This window comes from Neolamprologus multifasciatus, chromosome 14 (genome assembly GCF_963576455.1).
Source record: "Neolamprologus multifasciatus chromosome 14, fNeoMul1.2, whole genome shotgun sequence".
Classification (NCBI taxonomy): Eukaryota; Metazoa; Chordata; class Actinopteri; order Cichliformes; family Cichlidae; genus Neolamprologus; species Neolamprologus multifasciatus.
Genome location: NC_140452.1, coordinates 1655201 through 1682132, shown reverse-complemented (window position 1 = coordinate 1682132; position 26932 = coordinate 1655201). Strand labels below are relative to the sequence as shown.

General features: G+C 46.1%; 4 protein-coding genes across 11 annotated transcripts in view; 2 read left to right on the top strand and 2 right to left on the bottom strand.

Moving 5' to 3' along the window:
* LOC146502892 (arf-GAP with coiled-coil, ANK repeat and PH domain-containing protein 2) overlaps window positions 1-1451 on the top strand; it is a 13482-nt gene extending 12031 nt beyond the window's left edge. For both annotated transcript variants that reach the window (XM_085184828.1, XM_085184827.1), the window contains exon 22: window positions 1-1451. This exon is cut by the window's left edge and continues 280 nt beyond it. The gene's annotated coding sequence lies outside the window, so the exon portion shown is untranslated.
* Window positions 1452-1866: 415 nt separating this feature from the next.
* Window positions 1867-4502, bottom strand: wdr74 (WD repeat domain 74). Its single transcript, XM_085184831.1, has 3 exons — window positions 4384-4502; window positions 3573-4289; window positions 1867-2849 (listed from the first exon to the last, which is right to left on the bottom strand). The coding sequence occupies exons 2-3, from the start codon at window positions 4182-4184 to the stop codon at window positions 2334-2336; spliced, it is 1128 nt and encodes a 375-aa protein (XP_085040957.1). The 5' UTR covers window positions 4185-4289; window positions 4384-4502; the 3' UTR covers window positions 1867-2333.
* An 11-nt stretch (window positions 4503-4513) lies between these two features.
* iws1 (interacts with SUPT6H, CTD assembly factor 1) lies at window positions 4514-17276 on the top strand. 5 transcript variants are annotated; one of them, XM_085184823.1, is made up of 17 exons: window positions 4514-4708; window positions 5696-5778; window positions 6910-7594; window positions 8951-9016; window positions 9128-9332; window positions 9501-9558; window positions 9645-9751; window positions 11077-11227; window positions 11319-11401; window positions 11504-11633; window positions 11711-11828; window positions 11907-12018; window positions 12537-12593; window positions 13519-13575; window positions 13683-13794; window positions 14229-14379; window positions 15211-15323. In XM_085184823.1, exons 1-16 carry the CDS (start codon window positions 4666-4668, stop codon window positions 14352-14354), a joined length of 2193 nt encoding a protein of 730 aa, XP_085040949.1. In that variant the 5' UTR covers window positions 4514-4665; the 3' UTR covers window positions 14355-14379; window positions 15211-15323. The 5 variants fall into 5 exon arrangements, with proteins under 5 accessions (XP_085040949.1, XP_085040948.1, XP_085040947.1 ...); XM_085184822.1 differs by having other exon boundaries at window positions 4515-4708; window positions 14229-17276; XM_085184821.1 differs by lacking the exon at window positions 14229-14379 and having other exon boundaries at window positions 4516-4708; window positions 15211-17276.
* Window positions 16871-26340, bottom strand: ostn (osteocrin). Of its 3 annotated transcripts, none has more exons than XR_014877960.1 (5): window positions 22826-26340; window positions 20217-20315; window positions 19047-19276; window positions 18823-18968; window positions 16871-18748 (listed from the first exon to the last, which is right to left on the bottom strand). XR_014877960.1 is itself a non-coding variant. In XM_085184836.1 (4 exons), exons 2-4 carry the CDS (start codon window positions 20313-20315, stop codon window positions 18881-18883), a joined length of 420 nt encoding a protein of 139 aa, XP_085040962.1. In that variant the 5' UTR covers window positions 22826-26339; the 3' UTR covers window positions 16871-18880. The 3 variants fall into 3 exon arrangements, 1 of the variants encoding a protein (XP_085040962.1); XR_014877959.1 differs by having other exon boundaries at window positions 19047-19279; window positions 22826-26338; XM_085184836.1 differs by having other exon boundaries at window positions 16871-18968; window positions 19047-19279; window positions 22826-26339.
* Window positions 26341-26932: the final 592 nt, after the last annotated feature.

The following is a 26932-nucleotide window of genomic DNA, read 5'->3' as shown; positions in this document are numbered from 1 at the left end:
TCTCATATTAACCTCAGATTATTGAATCTAAAGATATTTTATCTGAATAATCACGTCTTAACTCTCACGAGAGGAGATCGATGTTACAGAGGTTTGTCCTCAGTCACGCAACTTTACTTCAGGATGTAGTTACAGCTAGCGCCCCCTGCTGGGCACAGTTAATCGTTACTAATTTACTGTGAAGATACTGACACGTCCTGAAAAACTTCCAACAGCACTTTATGTCCTCACAATTCAGACAGCGTTCCAGAAAACGTTTCCAGATGTTTCCACTCCTGCGCCGAAAAATAGGAATCACCGAAAGCTGGAGCGGATCTCTGGGAATGAAGGTGGTGCTGTTTGAGCTCTGACAGCTGATGGAGCTACAGCCTCCACCTTTTGTTTTAATCTGTCTCTGTTTGAAAGTCCAAACACTTCACATCCCAGCTCGGTAATAACGAGGAAATACGACAGTAACGTGTGACCTGACCACACAGTGAAGGGTAATAACAGACACGTTTTGGTATCGTGGTTTTTAGATGTTTATTCAACTGAAATGTCTTTAATGTAATAACAAATACAACGATGGGGAAACCAGAGAGGATACTTTTAACACTCTGAAACCCTTTGAACAATAAAATGTTTAATATTTGGAGGTGAATCTTTAATATAGTAGTTTATGTGCTAACATGTTTTTACATTCTGGGACAAATTCGGATTAAATTGATCCAAAGTTCTCCCTCGTTTGAAGCTAATGTAAATAATTATTACCTCGTGTCTTCTGCTGTATTTCACAGTAATATTTAAAACTGGAACCAGAAAAGTGTCCGTGAGCGTAAACGTTTCAGCTGTTACTGTAAATATTTGGCTGTCATTTCCACGTTGTTACCGAGCTGTGACGGAGCTTCGCTGAAACTCTGATGTACGGTGGGAGGAGGAAGCGTCAGGGTTGTAATAACCTCCCTTAATGCCCCGTGTTTAACAGTGTGTCCAAAAGGGATTTCAGACTTTTGCTGCTCATCTGTTTTTAACTGTTTGTGTGACTGAACGAGGACGCAGCAGTCCTGCTGTTTGACACAGCAGGACGCGTCGAATCACGCCGTTCGTTACTGCTGTGATGCTACTGCTCAATAAAACCACTGAAGAAGAGTCTCTGATGTTTGTTCTCACCAATCACACTTTGAGCGCCAGCTGTTTGAAACATGCAGTTTGCTACAGTAATTCATACCTGTCCACCTGTGGATTTCACAAGCTCCGCCCACCCTCAGCGCACCTGCGAGCACAGATGTAAAAAATAATACTTTCTGTTTGTTGTTCTCTGAAAAACATTTAAAAATGAAACATCCAAACGTGAGCCGATGAGTGGAAATAAAAAGCAGGGCGGGACTAAAACTTTACCTGAATGAAGGGGTGTGGCCTAACATTTCAAAAAGTCTGTTTTTTTTGTTTTAAATAAAGTCTGTTTCTGATGGGCTGAGTGAACATTTCATTTATTAAGAGCACGCTCAGTGTGAAATCACAGGCCTGTTCACAGCTGGGAGGGTCTGTTGTTATTTACATGTCACAGTAAACTGGGGCTGTTTGTTTCAGCCAATCACAAACAAATGCTGCTGACTCAGGACTTTTCCACAGTACTGTAGTTCATCCCATGTTTCCATCAGACACTGAAAACAAGTTCTGTGTGCTGCTCAGACCTGCAGCTGCTGCTAGTGAACGCACCTTTAATAGGGGCAGCTCGGGCTGCGTTCACTGACCCATGAGCCACACGCAGCTCTGACCCTGAGGGGGTCAGACGGGTCGATTTATCGCTTAAAAACCTCAAATTGAGTTCCTTAATCGGAATGAAAAACTTCCTGTTTTTCATTCCTGTTATTTAAATTTTAAATATCTGTTAGCATTAAGGCCGTGAACCCTGACAGGTCAGAAGGACAAAACAGTGAAAAACTGGAAGCCCTCCTTTCCCGCCACATTCTTACATTCGCCCTGCACAGAATTACAACTGGATTGTTTTTCCACCGTTTTCTCCTCTGCTGCAGTTTTTCCTCAGGCGCTGAGATGCTCCGTCAGCACATTAACTTCTTTGATCAGACACAGGAAGCAGAGACTCCTTTAATCATAGTTACACGTGTATTTTCAATAATTACAATCATAAAAAACAACAAAGACGTTTTAGGGCACTCATACATTTCTCTCCCCAGGCAGATGCAGACTCTACCTGTTCACAGGTGAGAAACATCTACCCAGTACCTGAAGCTTTTCAAAATAAAAGGCCTCCAGTCTGAATAAACGCTGCTTACAAGCCCCCAGCTGCGGCGGTTAAATGTCCCACTGTCCTCTAAAACCTCAAATGCCTCTCAGTCCTGTGCCTTCTTCCTCTTCTTCGTTGTCTCTTTGTCTTCTGTCGTTTTCCTCTTCTGCCTCTCCTCCACCCGCTCCATAGCGTCCCACACATCATCACCTTCGTCTTCCTCCTCCTTTACCTCAGACTCCGCCTCCCCTGCAGTTGCCCCTCCCTCCTGCAGGTCTTGGCTGGCGAGCAGGAGGCAGTTGAGACGGGACTTGAGGTAGACTTTGTGCTGCAGTTTGCGGTCCTCCAGGCTGTGGATGCGCAGGAAGCGGTCCAGGCCGCAGGACGCCACCAACGGCTGGGAGGCGTGGCACTGAAGCCCCCTCACGCCGCCCGCCAGCCCCTTGACACAGCCACGCACCAGGCCCTTCCTCAGGTCCAACAGGGCGATGTGACCCTGGGTGTTGCCCACCGCCACCGCTGTGCCGTCAGGCGTCAGAGAGATAGCGGTGAGCGGGTACTCGCCGTACTCCGCCTCCAGGACAGGACGCCTCTGAGGAGACGAGGGGTCGAACACGTGCACCTGAGAGAGAGTTTCAACATAACTTTATTTAAAAAAAACAAAGCAGGTCATCAATTGACAGATTTAAACTTTTTTTTCTGCTGCTTAATTATTATTATTTTATTTGTTTTTACACCTAAAAGCATTTTTCCCACTGATCAGGAATCAACACCGAGGATACGAAAGACCTCAAAGTGAAATCAATATTATTGTTTCTTTTTAGAAATTATCCACAACTTTAACTTTAGTTGTGTTGTTTTTGTCTTAATAATTTTATGGAATATCCCTTTAAACTTGTAAACCTGGAGGAAATTTTAAAGATCATAAATGTATGAGAGAAGAGAAAGTAAACCTTAAATCAAACACCTTCTGAATGGAGAGAAAACCGATGAGGACTCGGTCCGAAGCCAAACTGACGATGGCTTTGATAATAAAATCATCCATAATTTTAGTTTGTTTTACTTAGTTTGTTGTTGTCCTTTAATGTTGCTCAAATGTTAGCCGACTGAGAGAAAAAAATATGATACATGTAGAGAGCTGAGGATTTACACAAGCTTTAATTTTGTCATAGACTAAACAGAAAATGAAACACTTTTTGAACGGAGTCTGGTCTGACTTTTGAGCCAATTCTGAACCAGAAGAACGTTTACAGATCACACAAACCAGATGTTTGTGATAAGCTTGACCTTTAACCCGGGCCAAAGTAAACTTTCACCCTGCTGAGGGTGAGTCACAGCTACACACCTGGTGGTAACCCGTGCAGGTGACCACTTTGTCGGAGTCCGGGATGAAGGCCATGTCCCGGACCCAGTAGGGCCGCCGGAGGTCCAGCCAGTCGTCCCGGAGGTTCTTGGCGCTGAACGCGGGCTGCTCGGGCCTCTGGAGGTCCCAGATCTTCAGGCCGTTCTCCTTCCCTCCGGTGGCCACCTTGTTTGGGTTCGCCGGGCTCTGCCGCATCCTGCACACGTTCTTCCCGGCGTCCACCTGTGTCACGGGCTCGTCGCCGCCCTCTTGCCTCCACACGCGCAGCGCGCCGCTCTCCGCGCAGGTGACCAGTGCGTCGCCGCCCAGCGCCGCTAGCCCGGAGAAGCAGCCCTCCGCCGGGTCCCCGCAGCGCCGGCTCTCGGTGAACGCGCCCTTCTCCACGCTGAACGTCTTCACGGTGGCGTCCACGCAACCCACCAGCAGCTCGCTCTCCGCCGCGTCCCCCCAGCACAGCGCGCGGACCTCCTGGTCTCGGCTCAAGTGGCTCGTGTTGCAGAAGTTGAAGGCCTGTTTCCGGGACAAGCTGACCCCCTTCAGGATCCCGGTCTCCGAGCCGAGCCACACGGAGCACAACCGGCTCCGGTCCCCCATCACACCGGACTCACACACACCAAACCAGCCGAAAAACCAGGACAGCTCCGGGTCCGCGTGGATCCTCTGTAGACTGTGGCGCGTGTCTAAGTCGTCACACTACAGCTGGAGTTTTTAACAGACTGTCACGCGGTTCAAAGCTAAGAAAAACTTTCGGCAGTACAATTAAAATCAAAACAGTATAAATAAAAATACGTACACGACCAATGTTCTGGTATTGTTTTTTCTAGAATCATTTGTCATACTAATAAAGTTTATTTTTTCCAAAAAGACAGTTTACGTCATTAGGAAGCGACCGATCCCTTTGCGCATGCTCATATGATGCAGGTAGTCGCCATTTTGGCTGTGTGGGCTAGCAGAGGCTAGCTGTGGGTGTAATCTTCCTCAGACCGTCGTTACTTCGTCCAGGTTTATTTCTTCCAGCGGACAGAGGGGGGTTTCCGCCCTCGAACCCAAACTTAAAGCTTTCTTCGTCGGGGAAATGGACGGAGAGGAGGACGATCTAATGTCCGGGAACCGCTCCGGTAACGCTTCTGCTTTGTTTCCTATTTAAACGACTAACAGGACAGTACTCACCAACTGTAGTAGCTACGTACTAACTGAATCCGAGAACCATGAGCGCGTCCTCGATAAACATGATGCAGAGGTGGGTTGTGATCACGCGGAGGGATCGTTGTTTGTGTTTCGGGGTTAGCGACAGCATCGGCGCCAGTTTCCAGCAAACGTGTCCCGGTTTAGCTTCACGACCGGCTGGCAAACATCTCCTGAGCTCTCCGTCACATTTACCTCCAAAAGACTGAAACACGCGGTGATATTTCAACGTTATATCCTTGGATGAAACCAGCGGAGCCATCCAACACGAACCCGGCAGAAAGCGGCCTTCCACCGAGCCGAGCTAAACCATCAGTGTTTGTTGGCCTGATTACATAACAAACGTTTCATAATCAATACAACCGGTTAGACATGATACACCAATGAGAGCCGAATCAATACGAAAGCCTTGAAGATGAAGTCTGCTCATGTAGGTGGACTTTATGATGTTTTTGTCACGCGGTTAGCCATGAACCTAAAATTAGTCACTTTTAAAGTGAAGTTTGGCGAGCAGCTGCAGAGGATCCAGGTGTTTGTTTTTGAGTTGTTTACAGACCAGCTGATGACATCGTGTGATCATTACGGAGACTTTTTAACACTAGAAACGTTTCCTAAGCTGTAGCCTGTTTGATCGTTAATGTACAGAACGGTGGATGTGATGTGACTGTAGTGTAATCTTCTACATCTCACTGCTGCTGTCATATGTCCTCTCCAGTCCTAATAAGCCCTGATCCTTGAAAAGCATGATTATTTCTTTGAAAGGCAGTTTATCAAAGGGAATGCAGAGAAAGCTGTTGTGTAGTTTTTATTCAGTTTGACTTTGGCAGCTTGGTAAAGTTACTGCATACTTTTTGCAGCTCCTATAAATGCTTTTAAAAAGGACTGAATTAACCACGAATGTTCCGGATGTGTTCTTGTAGATGATGGAGGCGGCACGCCGGTTCAGGATGAACACCCAGCATCAGATGGCGAGGAGATGAGGAGCGCCGGGCGCCGGTCTGAGGTCAGAATTCATCTCATTGTGTCTGCAGATAATTCATTGACATCATCAGTTTAATGTTTATTCTGAGCTGTTTCGTGTCGTCTTTGCATTTTAAGTAGTGCCTGAAATTCATACTTCAAAATCAGGCAGATTTACACGGACATGGACGGCTGATCTTCCGTGTTTGGACCCGTGTGGGATGAAGGAAGGTTGTTGTATCCATCCTTGAATCATCTTCTGCTTGTTCAGAGTCCGGTCGCTCTATATATGATATTATGAGAGTTGTTTTTCCCAGCATGTCAGTGATTGATCAGTACAGGAGCTGAAAGAGTCACAGGTTAGAGAGACAGATGTTGCAACATCTGGAAAACATGAGGTCGACACATGGATTGGTGCTGCAGCTGCAGTGATGTGGATGCTGTACCGGTACATCGTGGTGAAGAGAGAGCTGAGAGTAAAAGTGGAGCTCTTGATTTGCTGGTCCCATCGACCTGCTGCGTTCCCACCTTGGTGTTCGCTGGACAAGCTGGAGGGGGGGAGGGGGGGGGGCTCAGAGTCAGAGAGGCTGGTGTGGACATGTGTAGAGGGGGGAGGGGGGATATACTGGACAAAGGATGATGAAGATGGAGCTGCCAGGCAGGAAGAGGAGAAGAAGAAGAGCTCAGAGAAGATTGATGGATGCAGTGAAGGAGGACAAGCAGAGGGTTGGTGTGATGGAGGAGGTGGAGGCGGATTATCTGATGTGATGTAAAGGAAGCTGAAGGAGGAGACGGCGAGCACTCGCAGACTCTGAGCGTTACTGCTGCGATCAGTGCTGCTACATAAAGACAAAACGAGTCAGTGACTGAAGTTCATATTCACTTCATTCAAGTCAAAGTTTATTCGATCGGAGTTTATTTTCTTTATTCACCGCAAAGTTACACAGAACGACTCCTCGCCATGAAGCGCGGCGGACAGAAACCTGTCAGTGTTTGTTACGTTTGCTGGAACAATGGCGGCTCCGGTGTGTTCGGACTGTAAATGTGACGAACGCTGTACGGAGTCGCTTCTCCTTCAGTAATCGCTGCTCCTTAAACGTCTTTAGATGAAGTCGTGACTAAACCGTCTGCAGACGCCGCGATCGGGCTGATAAACTTTCTTTCTTTTTGTCAGGACGAGGGCAGCAACGACGAGGACGACGCCATGGTGACAGGTGGCGGGGCCAGCGGCTCTGACAACGAGGACTGCCGCAGGGCCGACAGCGACTCGGAGGGCGAGGGCCCCGGGGCCCGTGATGACAAAAGTGACTCTGAGGCGGAGGCGCCGAGGCACGCCGACAGCGACGACGAGGACGGCTCGTCTTCAGTGAAACGCAGGATGAGCGCGTCCGAGGAGGAGGAGTCGCCGCCAGAGAAACGCAGGACGAGTGGCTCGGATAACGAGGCCTCATCGCCGCTCAAACGCGGAGCATCTGACAACGAGGAGGGGGCGTCGCCGCCTCCCAAGCGGAGAGGGAGCAGCTCGGATGTGGAGGAGCGGCCTAAAGCGGCGGCAGAAAGCGATTCTGACAACGAGGATGCCAAAGCCGCGGCGTCCCCAGAGCGCCGCTCCAACGCCGACAGTGACTCTGACACAGAGACGCCTGCCAGACGCAAGGCGGCGCAGATAGACTCGGATGAGGAGGAGAAACGGGAGGAGGAAGGAGGAGGGGAGAAGTGGAAGGGGGTCATGCAGTCAGACAGCGAGGAGGAGGAAGAGGAAGGGCGGAGGAAGGCTGCAGCAGGAAGTGACGGAGAGCAGCAGGAGGAAGAGGAGAGGCAGCAGAGAGGTGACAGCGACGAGGACGACGAGAAGCCAGGTACGAGCGTGGCGGTAAGCCACGCCCCCAGGCAGACTTAAGTTGAACCGTTTTCTGACAGGAAGTGATGTCGTTACTCCAGAAACACTGGACTTCCTGATCTGATCAGTTTGATTCAAATTAACGTTGAAGATAAACGAGCAGCTCGGTTCAGTGACCGAGCGACGGCGTTAATGAGCCATCGAACTAACGACTGTTTCTATGGTTACAGCGCTGTTATTATTGTCAACACAGACGGTTGAAGCTATTGTCAGTTTACCAGGGGGCGGGGCAAAACAATCACATGACCAATTTAAGATGCCATAGCAACAAGTGTTGACTTTAATATATATCAGTTTTTAAATTGTTGATCGTGAAAAACACGAGTTATGATTAAAATCGTGAAGTTTAGAAGAAACATAAAAACTGTTTCTAAGGAAAAAGCTCGAAAGCACCAAGAAAAAGAAAAACACTCTTTTCCTATTGGTGGAAAAATGTACCATGTCGACCAATCAAGAAATGATATGACAACGTGGCATTTGGTTGTTTAGGAAGAAGGCGGAGTTTTATGAGTGACGGAGGCGAGAGATTTGTGACGTTTAGCGTGTTTGGAGTGTGTAGTTAGTGTGTAGTTAGTGTGTAGTTTTGTTGTGTGTCAGAACAACGAGGCGACTGCTGAATGTCACAGTTTGTCACATTGTGAACACTGGAGTGAAACCTGCAGGTGTCAGGTGGCGTTCTCCTTCATCGTGCAGAAACACAAACACAAATAATTTGTGACATCTTATTAGATTTTTCTGTAAATAGTTAGAAATGAAAACACCTCGGCTGCATTTTTAGGGAAATAGCTGCAAATAACTTTTTAAACTTTTTAAAAATTTACAATTTATGTTTCAAGTTATGAAAATGATCCGTTTGTGGTTACAGGTGAGGATGAAACGAGGCTTTTAAAGTCGGCGCTCTGAGAGGGTTTTTTTAATAATGCAATAGTTACTTTTCCTAGTAATTAGTTACTTTGATAATATAGTAACTGAGTTACTTTTTTCAAGAAGTAACTATAAGTAATTACTTTTTCAAAGTAACTTTCCCAACACTGTCGGGGTTTGCGAGGTAAACGTCGTCGTGGTAAGGTGTCCCCGTCCAGCAGGGCCACAGCGACACACACGTGACACACGGAAGTGACATCACGCCTGCTTCACCGGATAAAGAACATGTGATCACTTTTAGTAAACGCGTTCTCTCACAGACTTTCCTTTGGCGAGCTGCTCGTTGTGTTCGTGGTCAGACGGAGACAGAGTCACCTGCCGCGTTCGCCGGTTCTGTTAACATCTCAGTTACGTTTCAGATGTGAGTAACCAGTGAGCTTTGTGTTTGCAGTGAAGAGGAAGAAGGCCATCCTGTCCGACAGCGAGGACGAGGATGAGGAGAAGGCGGAGAAACCAGGTAACGCAGACCTGACGGTTGGAGCAGGATCTCTGCTGACAGTAAAAGGTGATGCTGCGAGGTAAAGCAGCGCTGTTGTGTGACGTTTGTCGCTCTCGACGGTCTCCTCAGTGGCGAAGAGGAACCGGGCGGTGTCGGACGACGAGAACTCGGACAGTGACGCCGACTTCGGGGGTCCCGATAAAAGTTTGGCGGCCAAACTGAAAGAGCTCGGCTCAGACAGCGAGAGCGAGGACGACCGAGCGAAGGCGGCGGGGAACAAGGACGAGAAAGCGCTGTTTGGCAGCGACAGCGACTCCGGAGAAGACCAGGAGGAGTGAGTGCTGCCGTCGAAACACCTCACAGAAAACTCAACACCCCCTACAGGACAGCCTGAGGGGTGCAGCTGCCACCGCTGCAAGAAGACACACGTGCAGAGTTTTAATTTCAAAATAAGAGTTTAATTCTGTGACTGCCACGAGCTGATGCGCCCGTTCTGTTGCAGGAAGATGATCGCAGACATCTTTGGCGAGTCTGGAGATGAGGAGGAGGAGGAGTTCACGGTAAGCCTCGCTGTCGCATCTCCGTTCAAAGACGAAAGCGAGATCGGCCGCGAGCAGTTCCCGTTTCACAAACTGTCGTCCTGCAGGGTTTCAACCAGGAGGACCTGGAGGGCGACGGCAAGGCGAAGCAGAAGGTGCAGGCGGAGGAGGAGGAGTCAGACTCCGACGAGGGCGTCGACCGCAGCGGCCAGGAGTGAGTCAGCTGATCAGCAACACGATTTCAAACAAGCGTTGTTGTTTCTGCGATTAAGTGTGTGTGTGTGTGTGTGTGTGTGTGTCTGTGTGTGTGTGTGTGTGTGTGTGTGTGTGTGTGTGTGTCTGTGTGTGTGTGTGTGTGTGTGTGTGTGTGTGTCTGTGTGTGTGTGTGTGTGTGTGTGTGTCTGTGTGTGTGTGTGTGTGTGTGTGTGTCTGTGTGTGTGTGTGTGTGTGTGTGTGTGTGTGTGTGTGTGTCTGTGTGTGTGTGTCTGTGTGTGTGTGTGTGTGTGTGTGTGTGTGTGTGTCTGTGTGTGTGTGTGTGTGTGTGTGTGTGTGTGTGTCTGTGTGTGTGTGTGTGTCTGTGTGTCTGTGTGTGTGTGTGTGTGTGTGTGTCTGTGTGTGTGTGTGTGTGTCTGTGTGTGTGTGTGTCTGTGTGTGTGTGTGTGTGTGTGTGTCTGTGTGTGTGTGTCTGTGTGTGTGTGTGTGTGTGTGTGTGTGTCTGTGTGTGTGTGTGTGTGTCTGTGTGTGTGTGTCTGTATGTGTGTGTGTCTGTGTGTGTGTGTCTGTATGTGTGTGTGTCTGTGTGTGTGTGTGTGTGTGTGTGTGTGTGTGTGTGTGTCTGTGTGTGTGTGTGTGTGTGTGTGTGTGTGTGTGTGTGTCTGTGTGTGTGTGTGTGTGTGTGTCTGTGTGTGTGTGTCTGTCTGTGTGTGTGTGTGTGTCTGTGTCTGTGTGTGTGTGTGTGTGTGTGTGTCTGTGTGTGTGTGTGTCTGTGTGTGTGTGTGTCTGTGTCTGTGTGTGTGTGTCTGTGTGTGTCTGTGTGTGTGTGTGTGTCTGTGTGTGTCTGTGTGTGTGTGTCTGTGTCTGTCTGTGTGTGTCTGTGTGTGTGTGTCTGTCTGTGTGTGTCTGTGTGTGTGTGTCTGTGTGTGTCTGTGTGTGTGTGTGTGTCTGTGTGTGTCTGTGTGTGTGTGTCTGTGTCTGTGTGTGTGTGTCTGTGTGTGTCTGTGTGTGTCTGTGTGTGTCTGTGTGTGTCTGTCTGTGTGTGTCTGTGTGTGTGTGTGTGTCTGTGTGTGTCTGTGTGTGTGTGTGTGTCTGTGTGTGTGTGTGTGTCTGTGTGTGTCTGTGTGTGTGTGTGTGTCTGTGTGTGTCTGTGTGTGTGTGTCTGTGTCTGTGTGTGTGTGTCTGTGTGTGTCTGTGTGTGTGTGTGTGTCTGTGTGTGTCTGTGTGTGTCTGTCTGTGTGTGTCTGTGTGTGTGTGTGTCTGTGTGTGTGTCTGTGTGTCTGTGTCTGTGTGTGTCTGTGTGTGTGTGTGTGTGTGTGTGTGCAGCACCAGCATGATGTCAGACTTCGACATCATGCTCGCCCGGAGGAAAGCCATGAACAGCAAGAAGAGGCGGCACCGCGACGGAGGCACGTTCATCAGCGACGCCGATGACGTGGTCAACGCCATGATCACCAAGATGAACGAGGCTGCGGAGGTGCGCACGCTGCTCTCGCCCCATCAAAATAAAAGCCTCCCAAACCTCTGAGCTGTGATCCTCAGCTGTGTGCGTTTGTCTTTATTTGCAGGAAGATCGAGCTCTGAACAGCCAGAAGAAGCCAGCGCTGAAGAAGCTGATGCTGCTGCCGCAGGTCGTCATGCACCTGAAGAAGTAAGCGCTCCGTGTTAGCTGAGACCAGCGCCTCTCTGGGCGCCAAAAGCAGGTCCTTCTCCTCCGTGACTACATTGAAGACTCTTATCGTTTGTCCCTCAGGCAGGACTTGAAGGAGACGTTCATCGACAGCGGCGTGATGTCGGCCATTAAAGAGTGGATCAGCCCTCTCCCTGACAAATCTCTGCCCGCTCTCAGGATCAGAGAGGAGCTGCTCAGGATACTGCAGGAGGTGAGCGCTGAACGCGGCGTTCGTTCTTCAGCTGCGTCTCTAAGACTCAGTCGTTCACGGTGTGTTTCGTCCTGCAGCTGCCCAGCGTGAGCCAGGAGACGCTGAAGCACAGCGGCATCGGGCGGGCCGTCATGTTCCTGTACAAACATCCCAAAGAGTCCCGACCCAACAAAGACCTCGCTCTCAAACTCATCAGTAAGGCCGAGCTCCTTTTCTGTAGCTTCCCCGTCTGACCGTGGAGGCCGCGGTTTCTGAACTCTTTCTCATCTCCAGACGAGTGGTCGCGGCCGATCTTCGGTCTGACGTCGAACTACAAGGGGATGACGAGAGAGGAGCGGCAGCAGAGAGATCTGGATCAGCAGATGCCTCAGAGACGGCGCCTAAGGTAACGACGATCGCAACGTCCGACACTAACATTCTTGTTTCTGCTCCAGATCTGCAGCGATTTAACTTTTATTTACATTATTCATAAAATGACTCATATTTGACTTGATTAGAGTCGCTGTCAGCCGTCGTTAGGCTTCCACAGCGAGTCATCCGAACCATGCAGTAGCTACAACACTGACCGACCCCCCCGGGCTGATGTCTGCTCTGTTTTCAGCGTCCTCTTCCTGTCATGTGATGTTCGTCTCTCACCTGAGAACAGTTTAACCCTCATTCTCCATCTTCTGCTTGTGTCAGAGTGTCAGGTGTTTTGTACAGGTGGAATGCCCCGCCCCCTCAGTGCGTTTGCTATATCTGTTCACTCTAAAGTCACGCAGCACGGCTTTACCTGAAACCCATTTGAAAGCTTCGCCTTTCTCGATCTTCTCTCTGAATATTGTGAGATGATTTCTAAAGGTCGTGGTTAGCGTGAGGCGTAGTTTTTCCTCTTTCACTCCTCTTCCTCCGTCTCATCCCCAGTCAGCCTCAGAAGGTGGAGAGGGCAGAGGAACCTGATGTCTTCTCTCCACCAACCAGGTTCAGTCCTGACGTTGCATGGTTGCACTGAGTGACCAGGTTTACCTTCTTTAACGCGTCTCTGCAGGTTTTACATCCCTCTGTCTGAAGCTTAGTAACGCCTCAGATTCCCACAGCAGCACCAAAGTGACCAGGATGAGTCCCTGAGACTTAAATGACTTCATGAGTGCAGCTGCACGGTTTAAAGGTGACCTGTTCTGCTCATTTCCAGCTCCGTTTTCATTCTTGTACTTTGCAGTATAAATTAAGCCTCCTCTAAGTATCTTCTGATTGGCTGCTCCTCACAAACAGGTGGGTGGAGCTTGTGAGATGAAGCAGAATTGGCCGGTTTGAATACTTTGCATTTATTTCAGAGATTCAACTAAAGAAAATGACTGAAGCTGAGATTTTATTTGATTCAAACCCTTCTTGTAACTCTGTTTTTACCACCTCCACTCTGAGCTCATCTAGCTATCAAAATAAGTCAGAAACGCTAACATTAGCTTGGGCATGTTTCAGGATGCCACCCGGTGGTTGAAACTGGTACTGCACCAGTTGTGCACCGGAGTGGAGGACTGCCTTATTTCAGCTTCGGTCCATATCTGCGACACAAACAGTCACAGCTGCTGATAGTTTTAATATCACTGTAGACATTAGGGGGCGCTGCTGCACAGAGGGGTTAAACAGCAGAGACTGGAGGCTGTTTCTCTAACGGCAGTGTTGGCCGTGTGTGTTTTACTGCCCTGATGATGTGGAGCTCGGCAGGGCTGAGTTTGTTCCGTGCGGGAAGTTTTGGCGCCGACTAACCCGTTCGGAGTGACGTGCTGCTAACAGCATGGAGGCTCAGCCGGTGAAGAACATCACTCAGAAACCTGCGAGGCGCCTCGGTGCGGCGGAGCTACTTCACACTCGAAGTTGAATTCGTGTCTTCTTCTTCTGTTTGTAGTTCTGGAGGTCAGACGCCTCGCAGAGACCTGGAGAAGCAGCTGACCGGAGAGGAGAAGTAAGTTCTCAGACATCTGGGGTCAGGGGGCGGGATTTGTGTCATGACTTCCTCCTCTATCGTGTTTAAATTCCACCCTCATTAACCTGAACGCCTGCTCCCAACAGAGCTCTGCGGCCCGGAGACCCCGGGTTCTGCGCCCGGGCTCGAGTCCCGATGCCCTCGAACAAAGACTACGTGGTTCGGCCCAAATGGAACGTGGAGGGGGACTCCAGCAGGGTGAGTGGTCACACGGGCGATAGCGTGTGCTTCGGGGCGTGCCTACACTTCAACTAAACAGCAGAGCGCCCCCTTTAGGCACAGTCCTATGAAATATCCAGAGTTTAACATTTGGTTTCAGTTTTTTTCGTAATTGAGTCAAACAAATGATTTACTCACGATTTACAAAATTAATAACAAATACAAAATTCCAAAATGAAACAAATATATTTTAAACCTCTAAGAGCAAACGCATTTTTAAAGAAAAAACAATCTGAATAACAATAAAGAACTTTTATATAAACAGTCAGTTTTCTGAAGTTTGAACAAAGTTGAAACAAACACTTTTGTGCTGGAACAGACATCGGGTTATTTTCTGCTTCTATTTGATTGTAAAGCTCTGAACAAGGAGTTTACCTGCTGTCAGGAGCTGAGCTGTGATTGGTCCTCTGTAGAGCGGCTGTAAGAAGGCCATCAGCCTGCTGGAGAAGCACAAACGGCGTTTCGCCGAGCAGAGAAAATTGGGGCGGCCGCAGGGAGCTGTGAAAATCAGCATAGAGGGAAACAGAATGCCCCTGTAGCTCCCCTGCTCCCCTGCAGGGGGCAGTAAGTCTGTCTGCATGGTGTGAAGAGCCTGACTCACCTGCAGTGTGCAGACGTACAGTGGAGGCAAAGTTATCCAACCCCCAAACAGAGTTCACTGAACACAGCGAAGAGCACACGATCGATCACACTTCAGTCATTCAGACCTCTAACGTCAGACCAATCACTGATAAACCTGATCGTGTCATAACCAACGGCCAAAACCGTAACAAACTAATGTACTCAGAGGTCATGTGACCTCATACGCAGTGCCCGGGGTTGAATCATTTTCCTTCCTGCTGTATGAACACATGAACATCTCTGCTGAGCACCTCTGAGCCTAATAAACACCAAACTCATGCACTAGAGAGAGTTAATCACTGAGACTGGAAGTAACGTTCCACAGGTGAGAGGGTGTGCAGTGTGTGGGACAGTGTACCTGTAATTTGCATGGCTTCATTAAATAAAATACATTTACTGTAGAAATGAGTCAGCTGACACGGAGGAAGAAATATTTTCACTTTGATATGGAATCAGCCACACGTCCATCAGCAGGCTTCCAGAAGCTGTCCAATCAGAAGCAAATAGATGTTCAGGGAGGGGGGAGTTAAAGCAGCTTGTTTCACACAGAGCGAGTGGGCAGAATGAGACAAATAAAGCTTATTTTGAACTGTAAATGGTCTTTAGGAACAGTCTCCCCATTGATGGCTCTGAACGAGGTGTTTGTGAAACATCTTCCTGCATGAGCAGTGAAGTGTGCGAAAGAAACCGGTTCTCTTTGTGTTGTTACCTCGGTGTGTGGTTACAAGATGTAAATCCTGTAACTTCCTGTTCTGTGTGTCTGTCTGCCTCCAGGGTCCGGTGAGGAAGAGTTTGTCCCGTGTTGATAAACAGATGCGTAGATTTGCTGACATCCGGCGCCTGACGAAGACGGGTCACGCTGTTAAAATCAGCGTGGAAGGCAATCGAATGCCGCTCTGATTAATTTTTTTCTGCTCTAAACTCAGTAGGATTTATCATTTTTACTTTTTATTGTTTTGTTTCTGAACAAACCCGCAGCTTTGCCCTCCTCAGGTCCAGCTCTGCCTTACTGAAAAAAGGGGCTGTTGTCAGACCGCTTCAGTCCAAATGTGTTATCTGCTGTAAACTTGTCTGTCCTCTGAACAAAACGCATGAAATACTCCAAAATGATCCAAAAATAACGTTTCCTAATGCTAACAGTTTAATTATTTGCTTTATTGTTCAACTTGTGTTAGCAGTTAGCTTGATTAGCTTGATCTGAAAATCAGCGATAGTCGCAGTGTTAACAAATACTGGCATCACATAGTATTTTCTTTTCTCTGTTTTTTTTGTTTATTATTGGCAGCATTGTTATCTCAAAGTCTGAAATGTTAGCGAGTGTTTGTATTTCTTTAAGGTGAAGCTGTTATTTATGATGATGTCGTATCAAAAGCTGAGTCATGTTAGCAGTCATCTACATTTGCTATGCTACGGAGCTAATAAAATCTGTAAAAATAGCTTACTGTTTTAGCTTTACCTCGGCTCGGAGTGAGTTGGCTGTAAAGCTAGCATAACAAAAATTATGATGTTATTGTTAGCAATCTACATTAGCTTTGTCTTAAAAAAAGTGCAGCAATAGCTTATATTAGCTAGCTATGTTAGCCTTATGTCAAAACTATTAAGGTCTCTAAGCCTTCTAAGCTAACATTCATGTTTATCTATACGTTAACAGTGAATATTGAACTATGGCCACATATTTTTATCAGCCCTGTCACTTTACTTTCTTGTGTTCTTTTAAGTAGAACATCGTTGTTCACCTTTAAATTGGTGGTGATACACGGTTCATTGGGCGGAGTTAGTGATCACATGTTTTAAAGTAAACCTTAATAGTTTCTAGCTATCAATAATGCAGACATCAGTAATTTAAGCTAATGCTATAGACCTTAATAGTTCTAAGGAATGGTTAACATAGATAACTGTGACGGCTTCAAAGTGAAACTAATATCAAAGCCATTTTTAGCTTTGTTAACTGGCTGTTTTGGTAGCTAGCATTGAGCTATATCAGAAAAAACAAATTAATTAAACAAATGCTATCATATTAGCTAATGTTAGCTTCACCCTAAAGGTGACAGCTATTTTTAGCTGTCAGCAAATTACACTGTTATTATCTTAGCTGGTTTGGAGGTGAAGCTAATTTTATTTATATTTATCTCTTAGCCCAGTTTTGGAAGTTAGCATGATAACACTGACCTTAGGTAAAGCTAATTTAACAAAGGCACTGATTTTTGCAGGTAGCATTGCAGATAAAATGTTGATTTTAAGCATTTGAGCATTTTTGGCTCACATTAGAATGTCATCTGATTTAACCGGCTGTGTTCTTAACAATAGCTAATGTTAGCTGTGAGCTAACATTAGCTATTGTCCTAAACATCTGTATTCTTATGTAAGCTTCAAGCCATTTGCCTACATTTAAAGCTTAAATTGCTCTGTGGTATTAGCTTGTATTAGTAGTTAGCTTGTTTTCTTTCTTTCTTCTTTCTTTTTTTAATATATTTTGTAAACTGCCATACTGACAGAGTTGCTGGGTTAAAGATGAACGTGTTGTGTAATCAGGGGATCATTTTGGAGTTTCTTGTCCAGAGTACATTCAAGTTCTCTGGTTTGGATTTGAGGGTGAAGTCCCGTCTGCGCTCTCCGTCTCTGAATGTGAAGGTGTTTGTATTTTGCTGATAGTCTGGTCCATTATCGCCCTTCTCTGCTCCCATAGCAGCTGTACAGAAGTCCTCGGTGGATGAGTTCACACAGGAAATGCCGGGACTCTGATTGATCCGGATCATTCGTGGACTGTGTGAACCAGCCGTTCTGTGTGCACTGTTCTGGATCACATGATCTTTTCTTAATAAAGACTCAACAAAAACTCACCTGGCTGTACGCATGTTTATTTCTGGGAGCATGGGGAGGGACTTACTGGTGGAGCCTCTAGTGGACATTAGTGGAACTGTAGCTTTTAGCACATGATCTAAAATCCTCAAGGGGTTGAAAAAAAAAAAAGAAATCAGTCACACTCAGAACTTCATTGTCATTTTCTTTTTATTAAGCACAGTTAAACTCGGGCAGGAAGAAGCACATCAGAACAGAATCAGTGAGCAGGACGGTTTCCACTGCAGCGCCACTCGGACGCTTAAACCTGTTTTTGGACTTGTTTTATTTTTTTCTCATTTTAAGTTTACAAACTTTAGATGTGTTACAGTCATAGATGGTATAAAACATGGACGTAGTTTCCTGGTGAGGAAAATAAAGCTAATCCAGCAGAGTTAAATCTGCATTCTATCAAAAAGCCACCAGGTGGCGACTGCTGCAGTTGCAAAAAGACTTCCAGTGCTGTAGAAGCTTGACCTCTGACCTCTGTAAACACTTTGCTGCTGATGGACTCAGTCACTCATCTTGGGTCATATTGAACAGGAAGTCTGCTTTGCGACTAAGGTGTTGATGATGAAAATGCTAATCTCATGACGTAACACTAGCTTTGTCCACTGTTTATGGTCGCAGTAGAAATGTGCCGTTGCTGTGGAAACAGTCCTGCGGCACAACTCTGAGACAAACGTGCGAGGACGAAACTCGATTGGTGTTGGACGATTGCGAGGGCAGTCGAGGCAACAACGCCTCCAGTCAGGGTCCCAACAGCAGGAGGAGCCGGCGATGGTGCATTCAGGTGACACTCGGAAAACTGCAGCATTATTGTTCCCTAACGCTAATCCTAATGAGGTTAAAATGTTCAAACTCTAACCTTTAATTTTTTTAATTATATATTAAATGCAAAGAATCAAAAAGATGGAAAAATTTATAAATGAAAAAACTCAAAACATCCAAATGATTGTTATTATACTCAAAGTTGTTCGAGTCTGATGATTTGATCTTTCTGAGATCAGGCTCTGATTTTATCCAAATACAGATTTTGAAGTTGTAACATATTTATTTCTTAATACATCTGAAATCAAAGCTTCTCATTGGTGGAAATTAATAAGTATATTTAATCTCACACGTCAGGATATTTGTTGGTGCTGCTAATTCGAGATTTGCTCACATTACAGATTTCACCTTGATTAAATTCAGTATTTTAAAAAACAAAAGTTTTATTTACCTGTAAGTTTTACAGGTAAATAAAATGCTTGTTAAAACGAGTTGCCATGGAAGCAAATCGCAGGTGTTGTTGAAATCACTTCCTCTCTATGTGTGCCGACTTTACGGAGCTGCATTTGAACGCACCATCATTGAACAGTCATGCTTTGTGTTGGGCTGTCCAGGTGAAGTGAGGGTGTCAGGTGGGCGTGTCCAGGTGAAGTGAGGGTGTCAGGTGGGCGTGGTTCAGCAGGTGATTGGCGGTTTCATGCATCTGTAGAGAGAAATGACCATTTTAGTGTTTTTTACTGATGCTTTTATGAAAATGAGTCACATGCAGTTCTGCACCTGTCCAGTGAGAGCGCTGTGGGGAGAGGGTGGGCTTTCAGACGGAGGGGGGTGTGGCCTACCCTCTGCCGTTTGGCAGACGACCCATCCCGATTCTGTCGATGGGCGGTGGATTGAGTCGTCGCCGTGGCGACTCCACCACCTTACTGCAGACAGAAGAACATGGAGGCGTTAGACTCATCCCTGCGTCTCAGGTGTTCTCAGGTATTCTCACAGGTGACTACCTCTGCTTGTCTGACCCTTGCTGCTTCGTTTCCATGGAGCTGATGGACAGGCGGTCCAGCGGGACGTTGTTGATGGGAAAGCTCCTCTTCCTCTTTGGCTCCATGACATCATTTTCCATCCTCATCAGGTGATCCGATCGGAGCAGTTTTGCCGTCAGCTCCTCCCCCACCTTCACACCTACAGGGCGGGACTGAGGGGCTGCATGAAACCTCAAAACAGGCTGGTCTACCTGCTGGATCAGATAAAGGCGTAACAAGTTTATCTACTGAAAACGAGGCGAGGATGTGTGAAATGACCTGGGATAAGGCTTAGAGCTGAAGGGTTTGTACATGATATCCAAGGAAAGGAGTGTGAGTCTGATCCAGTGCTTCCTGTCCTTTAACACGTGAACACGTATGCCTCCCGATTACTGGGAACTTTGGTCTGCTGATAAAAACGTACATCAAGGGGATGCTGTGAAAAGCCTCCAACGCCGCCTCCATCTTTATTTTCAATGAGGGAGTCTCCGTATGGAAAACACTGAACTGTGTTTTTGTACGTTACGCCTCCACACTGAAGCCTGTCTCTCACGCCACGGCCCCGGCAGCGAGCGGTGTCTCACTTCCTGTCCGCCTGCTGCCTCAGATGACTCCGACAGATCTCGTGTCATCCAGACTAAACAGAAAAACGCTTCGGCTTTCCCTCCCCGCCGCCTCACGCCATCTGATATCAGCACCGAGCCCTCGAGGGAGGAGCTGCTTGTTTTGGCCCTCGTGATGGTGTGACGGGATCCTGCCTAATAAAAGTACTTATAAAGTTTACCTGAAGTACATGATGTAAAAGTACTTCCTCACAGGTTACATTAAAGCGCGTAGAGTGGAAGTATTTGAAAGAAAGTAAATGTCCTTTTCCCACTGGTGAAACACGAACGTCTGGTCCTCACAAAGATAGAAAGACAAGCACGCGTGTGAGTGGATCAGTGCGAACTATGAACTGTGTTGACGTTTATGCATTATGGGGACATCAGAGCATTGTGAGGACTTTTTGTACAGGGCTGTTTGAAAATGGGTTTTAGGAGTCAAATGAGTCCTCGGAGAGCTGGAAGTGTGTGTGTGTGTGTGTGTGCGTTTGTGCGTGTGTGTGTGTGTGTGTGTGTGTGTGTGTGTGTGTGTGTGTGTGGGCACACTGACCCGAGCAGGTTGCGGTTGGACTCTGAGGCCGTCGACGCTGCAGCGGAGCAGAGTGAAGGACAGGAGGCCGGGGAGCAGCAAACATAAGCAGAACTGCATCTGAAACGATCAGTCAGGTAAACGTAACGCTTCTCTGAACTGGCGTAAAGGAACTCAAAAACACAGAGTAATTACATTACAAAACTTACAGTTTTACCTTTTCTCTTCTGCATAAGCATGTAATAAGTGGCTCAGCAGCTTATGGCAGCTCCTGATAAACGTGGCATTTACGATAAGTTTCAGTCCGGCTCCTCTTAGGGTCTCAAGCGATATCTTGATGAATAATGATGTTCTACTCATGTTGGACCTCACATCAGCTTTGACACAGCTGACCATCACATCCTCATTGAAAGGCTGAAACATTGGGTTGGTGTATCTGGAGCTGCATTAGAGTGGTTCTCCTCTTTTCTCCATCACCGATCCTTTTCTGTGGCGGTCTCCGATTTTAGGTCATCCTCTACCTCCCTTACTTATGGTGTCCCTCAAGGGTCAGTTTTGGGGCCTTTATTGTTTTTAATATATCTTCTCCCCCTCCAGCATATAACGGGCTCTTGAGGACATTTCTTATCACTGTTATGCTGATGATATTCAGTTCAGTACGTTTCTTTTATGCCCGAGGATTTATCTAAGCTTCAGCGTCTGAATGATTGCTTAGATTTGATCAAACGTTGGATGGCTGCAAATTTCCTCCAACTCAACGAGGGGAAAACCGAAGTCCTCGTATGCGCCCCTGATAGGTTTCTGTTGCAGATAGTGAAAGCCCTCGGATGTTAAATCCTCTATCAGGAATTTAGGTGTCACCTTTGACTCGACTCTCACATTGGATGTGAAATCTCTGGTTCGGTCTTGTTTTTATCATTTAAGAAATGTGGCTAAGCTAAGCCCGATGTTATCTCGCTCTGAACTGGAGACTGCTATACATGCATTTATTTTGTCACGCTTGGATTATTGTAATTCGCTGTTTATGTGTCTAAGCAAAGGTTCTCTGGATCGTCTGCAGGTTGTGCAAAACGCTGCAGTGAGGCTTTTGACAAAATCCTCCAAGTACTCACATGTGACACCGTTGTTATCTCAGCTACACTGGCTTCCTGTTGAATTTAGAGTCGATTTTAAGATCCTGGTCTTGACCTACAGAGCTGTGCACGGACTGGCACCAGCCTACATCTTTGATCTGCTACAGGCCGATGTCCCAGCAGGTCTGTGAGGTCATCTGATCAGGGCTTACTTGCTATAAAAAATACTAAGAGGAGGACTGAGGGTGACAGAGCTTTTGTGGCCCCGAGACTGTGGACTCTCTACCCCCAACATTAAGAACTGTGGACTCAGTAGCTGTTTTTAAAAAACAACTCAAAACTTTTTAAAACTGCTTTTGGTTCATTTTTTGTCTGTTTTATTTTCTCTTTTTAAATCTTTTTATGACTTGTAATCTTATGTGCAGCACTTTAAGATTCTGTCTTGAAAGGTGCTATAAAAATAAAAATTTATTTATTTATTTATTTAAAACCAGCTTTTAACGTGCAGCGTTAACGTGATCGAAACATTCTCCTCCACTTATGGGAGTTGTAGTACTTTCATTACCTTTTATCTTTGTATATAATCAATGAGATCTGCATTTGTCACGTGCACATGTCCATCTTTTGTTTACAGAGTGTGGTTTTTCACAAAGACGTTAATGACGGCTCTGTGACATCAGCAGAAAGAGCTCAGTCTGACAGTTTCACGCACCCCAAACCGAGTCTGACCTCTCAGAGGAACCGAAGCGTCCTCACAACAATGGTTTTAAATACACACACATGAGGAGGGGGCACATTTAGCTCGGCTGATGGCTGCAAGTGTATTGTCCAGCAACATCGGCTAATTTTAGCATTTTCCATCCCTGCAAATAAACGCCTTTTTGACCGTCACTGACACTCCTGCACACACACACACACACACACACACACACACACACACACACAGTGTCCCCTGCAAGCAGACACGCAGAAACAAACACTTGTTGTCGTGTTGCGTCACTCACATACATTCCTGACGATGCACAAAGGTTTGTGCGTGCTCCTGTTCACACCTGCTGCTGATGCTGAGGAGCTGCAGCTCTCTCATTCATGCACGTGTGAGGACAAACACGCACACACACTCTTACACTGCAAATCCTTCCATTCACAAAAATCTTCTTGCAGCCCAGCAGCAGACTGAACATCAGCACCACATTTTTTAGACTTCCTCTGAGAAGAGAGTTCTCGTTCATCTCCAGGTCTTATTTTCAGTGCTAAACGCTGCTCGTGTGAAGATTTAAAGACATATTTAATTCATGTTCACCTGTCCAAGTCTCTGTTTTCTTAGCCAGAAATCATAAATGAGATCATGCACACACAAGGTTTTCAGTTTCACAGAAAGTTGGCAGAAAGAATCAAAGATGACAAAAAGAAGCAGCAAACAACTCACACACAGAAAACTGCGAGCAGAAGACTCTGAAAGGAATTTAAATTTAAATAGAAAATGTTGGGAAGTGGCATTAATTTGCACCTGTGCACACCTGTGTCTCTCTCTCACACACACATGCATGTCTGTACCTTCAGTGTGGAGCTGATCTCTGCTGCGTTGCCTCGCTCTGTTTCTGTGTCTTCTTCTGGCTTCACACATCAAGTTTTATTGCAGCTGCCTGGGAATCTCCTATCCAATCAGCAGCCTCTGCTCCAGTGGCATCACTTCCTATTCTTCTTTTCCACCATCATGTGTGTAAGATGTCATCATCAGGTCCATTACCTGTTAATGAAAGCTCCTGGGAGCAATCACGCCTCCCTCCGTCCTCCCCGCTCTCAGTTTCCTCCTGAAGGTCAGTTTTTAAAATAAACACATTCAGACTCGTCTCTGTTCTCCAACTGCACCATCCGTGTGCTCCGATCGCACTCCACACGAGACATCAGATCTCTCCCAGAGAAACATTAAATGTCTGCAACCTGAGTGGGTCTGCAGGTTCACCGAGGCAGACTTTGGAAGTGCAAGAAACAGAAAGCAAACACGAGAATGGGCCGCCAATGAAACTGTGCATAAAGTTCACCACTGCTGCAAAACAACGGCAAAAAGAGACAAAACTCCCACCAAGACACACAAAGCGAAGTCAAAAGATGTAGCAAGGCAACAACAAAATGAGCACAAAGATGCAAACAAAGAGAAAATGACAACAAACGTCAAAGACATGAATAGTTACTAAATAACAATAAAAAGTAACAACAGAGACGCAAAAATAAGAAAAAAAGATACAAATTGTTTTGAAACCAAACAATTTGTAGTTCACATCACAAATAACAACAAAGAAACACAAAGTGATACAAAAAACAACAAAACCCAAACTTTTGTCAGACTCTTTGATGAGTAACAGAAACAAGCTGTTATGTTTACAGTATTAATAATAAAGAGAAGCCATCTTGGACAGGAAGTGGCTGCAGAAGTAGAACCAATCACATTCCTCTGCTGGCGTGCAGTTTCGTGACAGGAGTATCGTGTCAAAGTTAGCATGAGGTCATACGGCGACATGTTTTTCTGTCCTGCCGTGAACTCGAAGTTGATCCCCATCTTCTTTGTGTTTCTGTTGCTATGGCGACACGGCTCTCTCCCACTTATCCTCTCGGGGTCGTACGACCTCCGTTCCACCCATCCGTCCGTTCGGGATGGAGAATTTGGTCATTGAGAAAACACACCTGGGTTAATAACGGTAATGACACTGCAGCTAATATGCTAATAATAAGCCCACCATCCCCCAACCAATCACCCTTTAATTAGTCCACGGCCTTCTCTGCTCGAGGTGATGTCATCTTAGCACTCATTTTTTTCTTCCTGTTGCCCTTTCAGCAGCACACACAAGTCTAAATACAGGAGCCTATAAGTCTGCAGTGCTGTGAATAACTGAGCCCACAGAACCTGCTTAAGCACCAATAACCTGAAATAAAAGTAAAGTGTGGCTCTATGAGTCTGTTGCATTATTGTTGAGGACTTCTGGTCCACTCGTCTTCACAGCGTTGCTTCAGTTCATTGACGTGTGCAGCATTTATCCATGCACAGCTCTCTGAGCTCTGCAGCACTTTTCTTTTTCAGCCCTTCTGTTGGAGATCTGTTGCTGTGCTTGGATCATTGTCCTGTTCATGGTCAGAGCTTTAGCTGTGGGACAGAGTTACAGAGGAGTTCATGGTCCACTCAGGGACTGTGAGATGCCTGAAATGTTGATTTTATGCTTTATGGATCTACAAAATTATATTATTTGTTATAGAGCCATATTTGTTCGCTCTATCTCTAACCGTGCCGTCATGAACTTTAACCTTTAACATGCTAACTGAGACCTGTATAGTACGAGATGGAGCTTTTGGGTTTGATAGGGTGACTTTGCTCAGACCACTGGTGGGAAGATTGTGGAATTTTGTTATCACACCTAAATCCACCCGAGGTGGTTTTAATTCCTATGGAAGCAGTGAAGGTGTTCTTAGTTTTTCACAGGACTGCACAGAGTCCCATCTTCTGTGGCGGTTCTGTGAAGTCAAATCAGGTCCAATACCAAACTGGATCTGAACGAGCAGACGCTGTAACCAATTTTATTTTCTTTAAATTATTGAATGAAAATCAAATAGTCACAAAATTGTGTTATGAGCCAGTTAAAACAAAAGTTAACTATCATTTTCTAGCAATGACGTTATGGTTAGCCAAGCTAGCCGACTAACCTTAATGTTCTCGGAAATAGTTTCCGTCTAAGCCTGTGAGAGATTTAGTTTCTGTCCTCATGTGCAGTTTGTGTTGGAGTCTGTGTTGTGTTGGGAGAACAGCGTCTGGTGTTTGGTGGTGTTATGGCCCTTTAACACAGGCAGTAGCATACGCTGTGCTAACTGCTAGCTTCATTGTTTGTGTGATTTTTTTTAATCGGCCACTAATAAGACACAACCCCTGTCTAAAATACACTTTGCCTACCTAAATACAACAAGCTACTTTACTGTCTAAACAAATCTGGCATGCTCAAGTTTGTCTAAACATGTTTGCTACATGCCTGAAAAGGCCTTTAGCATCCAACTCTATTTCTATGCTAAAGTTAGCTAGCATCCAACTCTATTTCTACGCTAAAGTTAGCTAGCATCCAACTCTATTTCTACGCTAAAGTTAGCTAGCATCCAACTCTATTTCTACGCTAAAGTTAGCTAGCATCCAACTCTATTTCTACGCTAAAGTTAGCTAGCATTTCTTGGCGTGTTACAAGTGTGACTCCATCACAGTGGATCTGTATCGCAGTTATTTTACTGATTTTGTGGTGTGATGTCCGAGTGCTGGTTATTTGATTACTTCCTTGAATGCTCATATAACTTATCTTCGGTTGAGCTGCTGTTCTTGTACGTTACGTGGAAACAGTTAGGCGCTGTCAGCTGATTCACTTGGCTGAACGGGAATCAGGAGCGGTTAAACTAACAGGAACATTTAAAGGTGAGAAATAAGTGACGCTTCAGGTGAGTCATTGTTTGCCCTTTTTGGACCAGAGTCATCAGTAACGTCACCCTGGCAACAGAGACAACACAGTTACCTGCGGCAAGGGTCAGGGAGCGGGCTTGTGGAGCCAACATGGCTGACGAAACGCTTCGGCAAAGCAGCATCGTGCCAAGAATTCAGTTGCCACAAACGTAATTAAAAAGGTTATTAGCAGGTCAGGTCAGCTGACGTATTCAAAGCCTGACTCGCGATGGTGACGCCGCAACAAAGCTTTATCCCTCAGAAGCTGCAGGATATTAAACTTGATGTCCTGCAGAGGCTCTGAAGCTCTTTAGTTTGTTCACAATCAGCTGTTGAAATCTGTCCATCAAAGCAGCAGCCTGACAATGTCCACTAGAGTCCATCCCCATACACACCCATGTAAATAATATTTAAAATGTTCAAACTTTACAGCAGAAATTACCTGAGTAAACACACGCTTATTGTGTTTTTTTTTTTAATAACTCAGCCATGTGGAGTCTTAAAGGTAGAAGATGGATGCTGAGCAACACAAGGACCTCCAAAAAGTTGATTCTGTTCATCTGGACGTAGCGTTTTGTGGAAGAAACGTTTTGTCATCATCAGGTGACGTCTTCAGTCTCTCTTACTGCAGGTTTCAATCTTATAAACAGCACATTTGCATAATGACTGAAACCAGCCCACTGAAGGAACAATGGGCTGTGAGGTCAGTTCCTTAATATTAATTATGCAAATTCTCATTGATCAACAACCACTGACCAAAGCCCACAACAACGTTTCTTACACTCATTTACTGCTTTGTATGAGTAGCTTTGTATGATTCACAAATCAAAATAATCCTTACTTTATAGAATCATATACCAGTTCTCTCAGGTCATCCTCTGTCTCAAATGAGCAGTTTTAGCTCGTCTTTAAGGTGATGCTCTTCTGATTGGATGCCCCTCATAAACTAAAAGCTTGGTGGGTGGAGCTTCAGTTCCCACCGTCCATATTAGGGATGTGACCTCTATGTGACATCAGCGATAAACTGACTGTTTGCAGCCGTCTGAGCTCTTTATTAGAAACTTTGGCCATGTGGAACATGAGCAGGAGATGTTTATAACAGGAAACAAGGAGAAGCAGAACAGGCCCACGGTCACATGTCTGATGAACCTTCGCAGGTTTAAGTGTTTCCACTGCTGATGTGGTGGTGTAGCTAA

What these genes read in the sequence shown, in the direction of transcription:
- wdr74 (XM_085184831.1), bottom strand. Translation starts at nt 4,184, where the DNA reads ATGGGGGACCGGAGCCGGTTGTGCTCCGTGTGGCTCGGCTCGGAGACC. An exon ending in CCTGCACGGGTTACCACCAG is followed by an intron (nt 2,850 to 3,572) that starts GTGTGTAGCTGT and finishes ACTCTCTCTCAG; the next exon opens with GTGCACGTGTTCGACCCCTC.
- iws1 (XM_085184822.1), top strand. Translation starts at nt 4,666, where the DNA reads ATGGACGGAGAGGAGGACGATCTAATGTCCGGGAACCGCTCCG. An exon ending in CCTCGCTCTCAAACTCATCA is followed by an intron (nt 11,829 to 11,906) that starts GTAAGGCCGAGC and finishes TCTCATCTCCAG; the next exon opens with ACGAGTGGTCGCGGCCGATC. An exon ending in CCTCAGAGACGGCGCCTAAG is followed by an intron (nt 12,019 to 12,536) that starts GTAACGACGATC and finishes TCTCATCCCCAG; the next exon opens with TCAGCCTCAGAAGGTGGAGA.
- ostn (XM_085184836.1), bottom strand. Translation starts at nt 20,315, where the DNA reads ATGCAGTTCTGCTTATGTTTGCTGCTCCCCGGCCTCCTGTCCTTCACT. An exon ending in TCCAACCGCAACCTGCTCGG is followed by an intron (nt 19,280 to 20,216) that starts GTCAGTGTGCCC and finishes TATCTGATCCAG; the next exon opens with CAGGTAGACCAGCCTGTTTT. An exon ending in CAAGGGTCAGACAAGCAGAG is followed by an intron (nt 18,969 to 19,046) that starts GTAGTCACCTGT and finishes TTCTGTCTGCAG; the next exon opens with TAAGGTGGTGGAGTCGCCAC.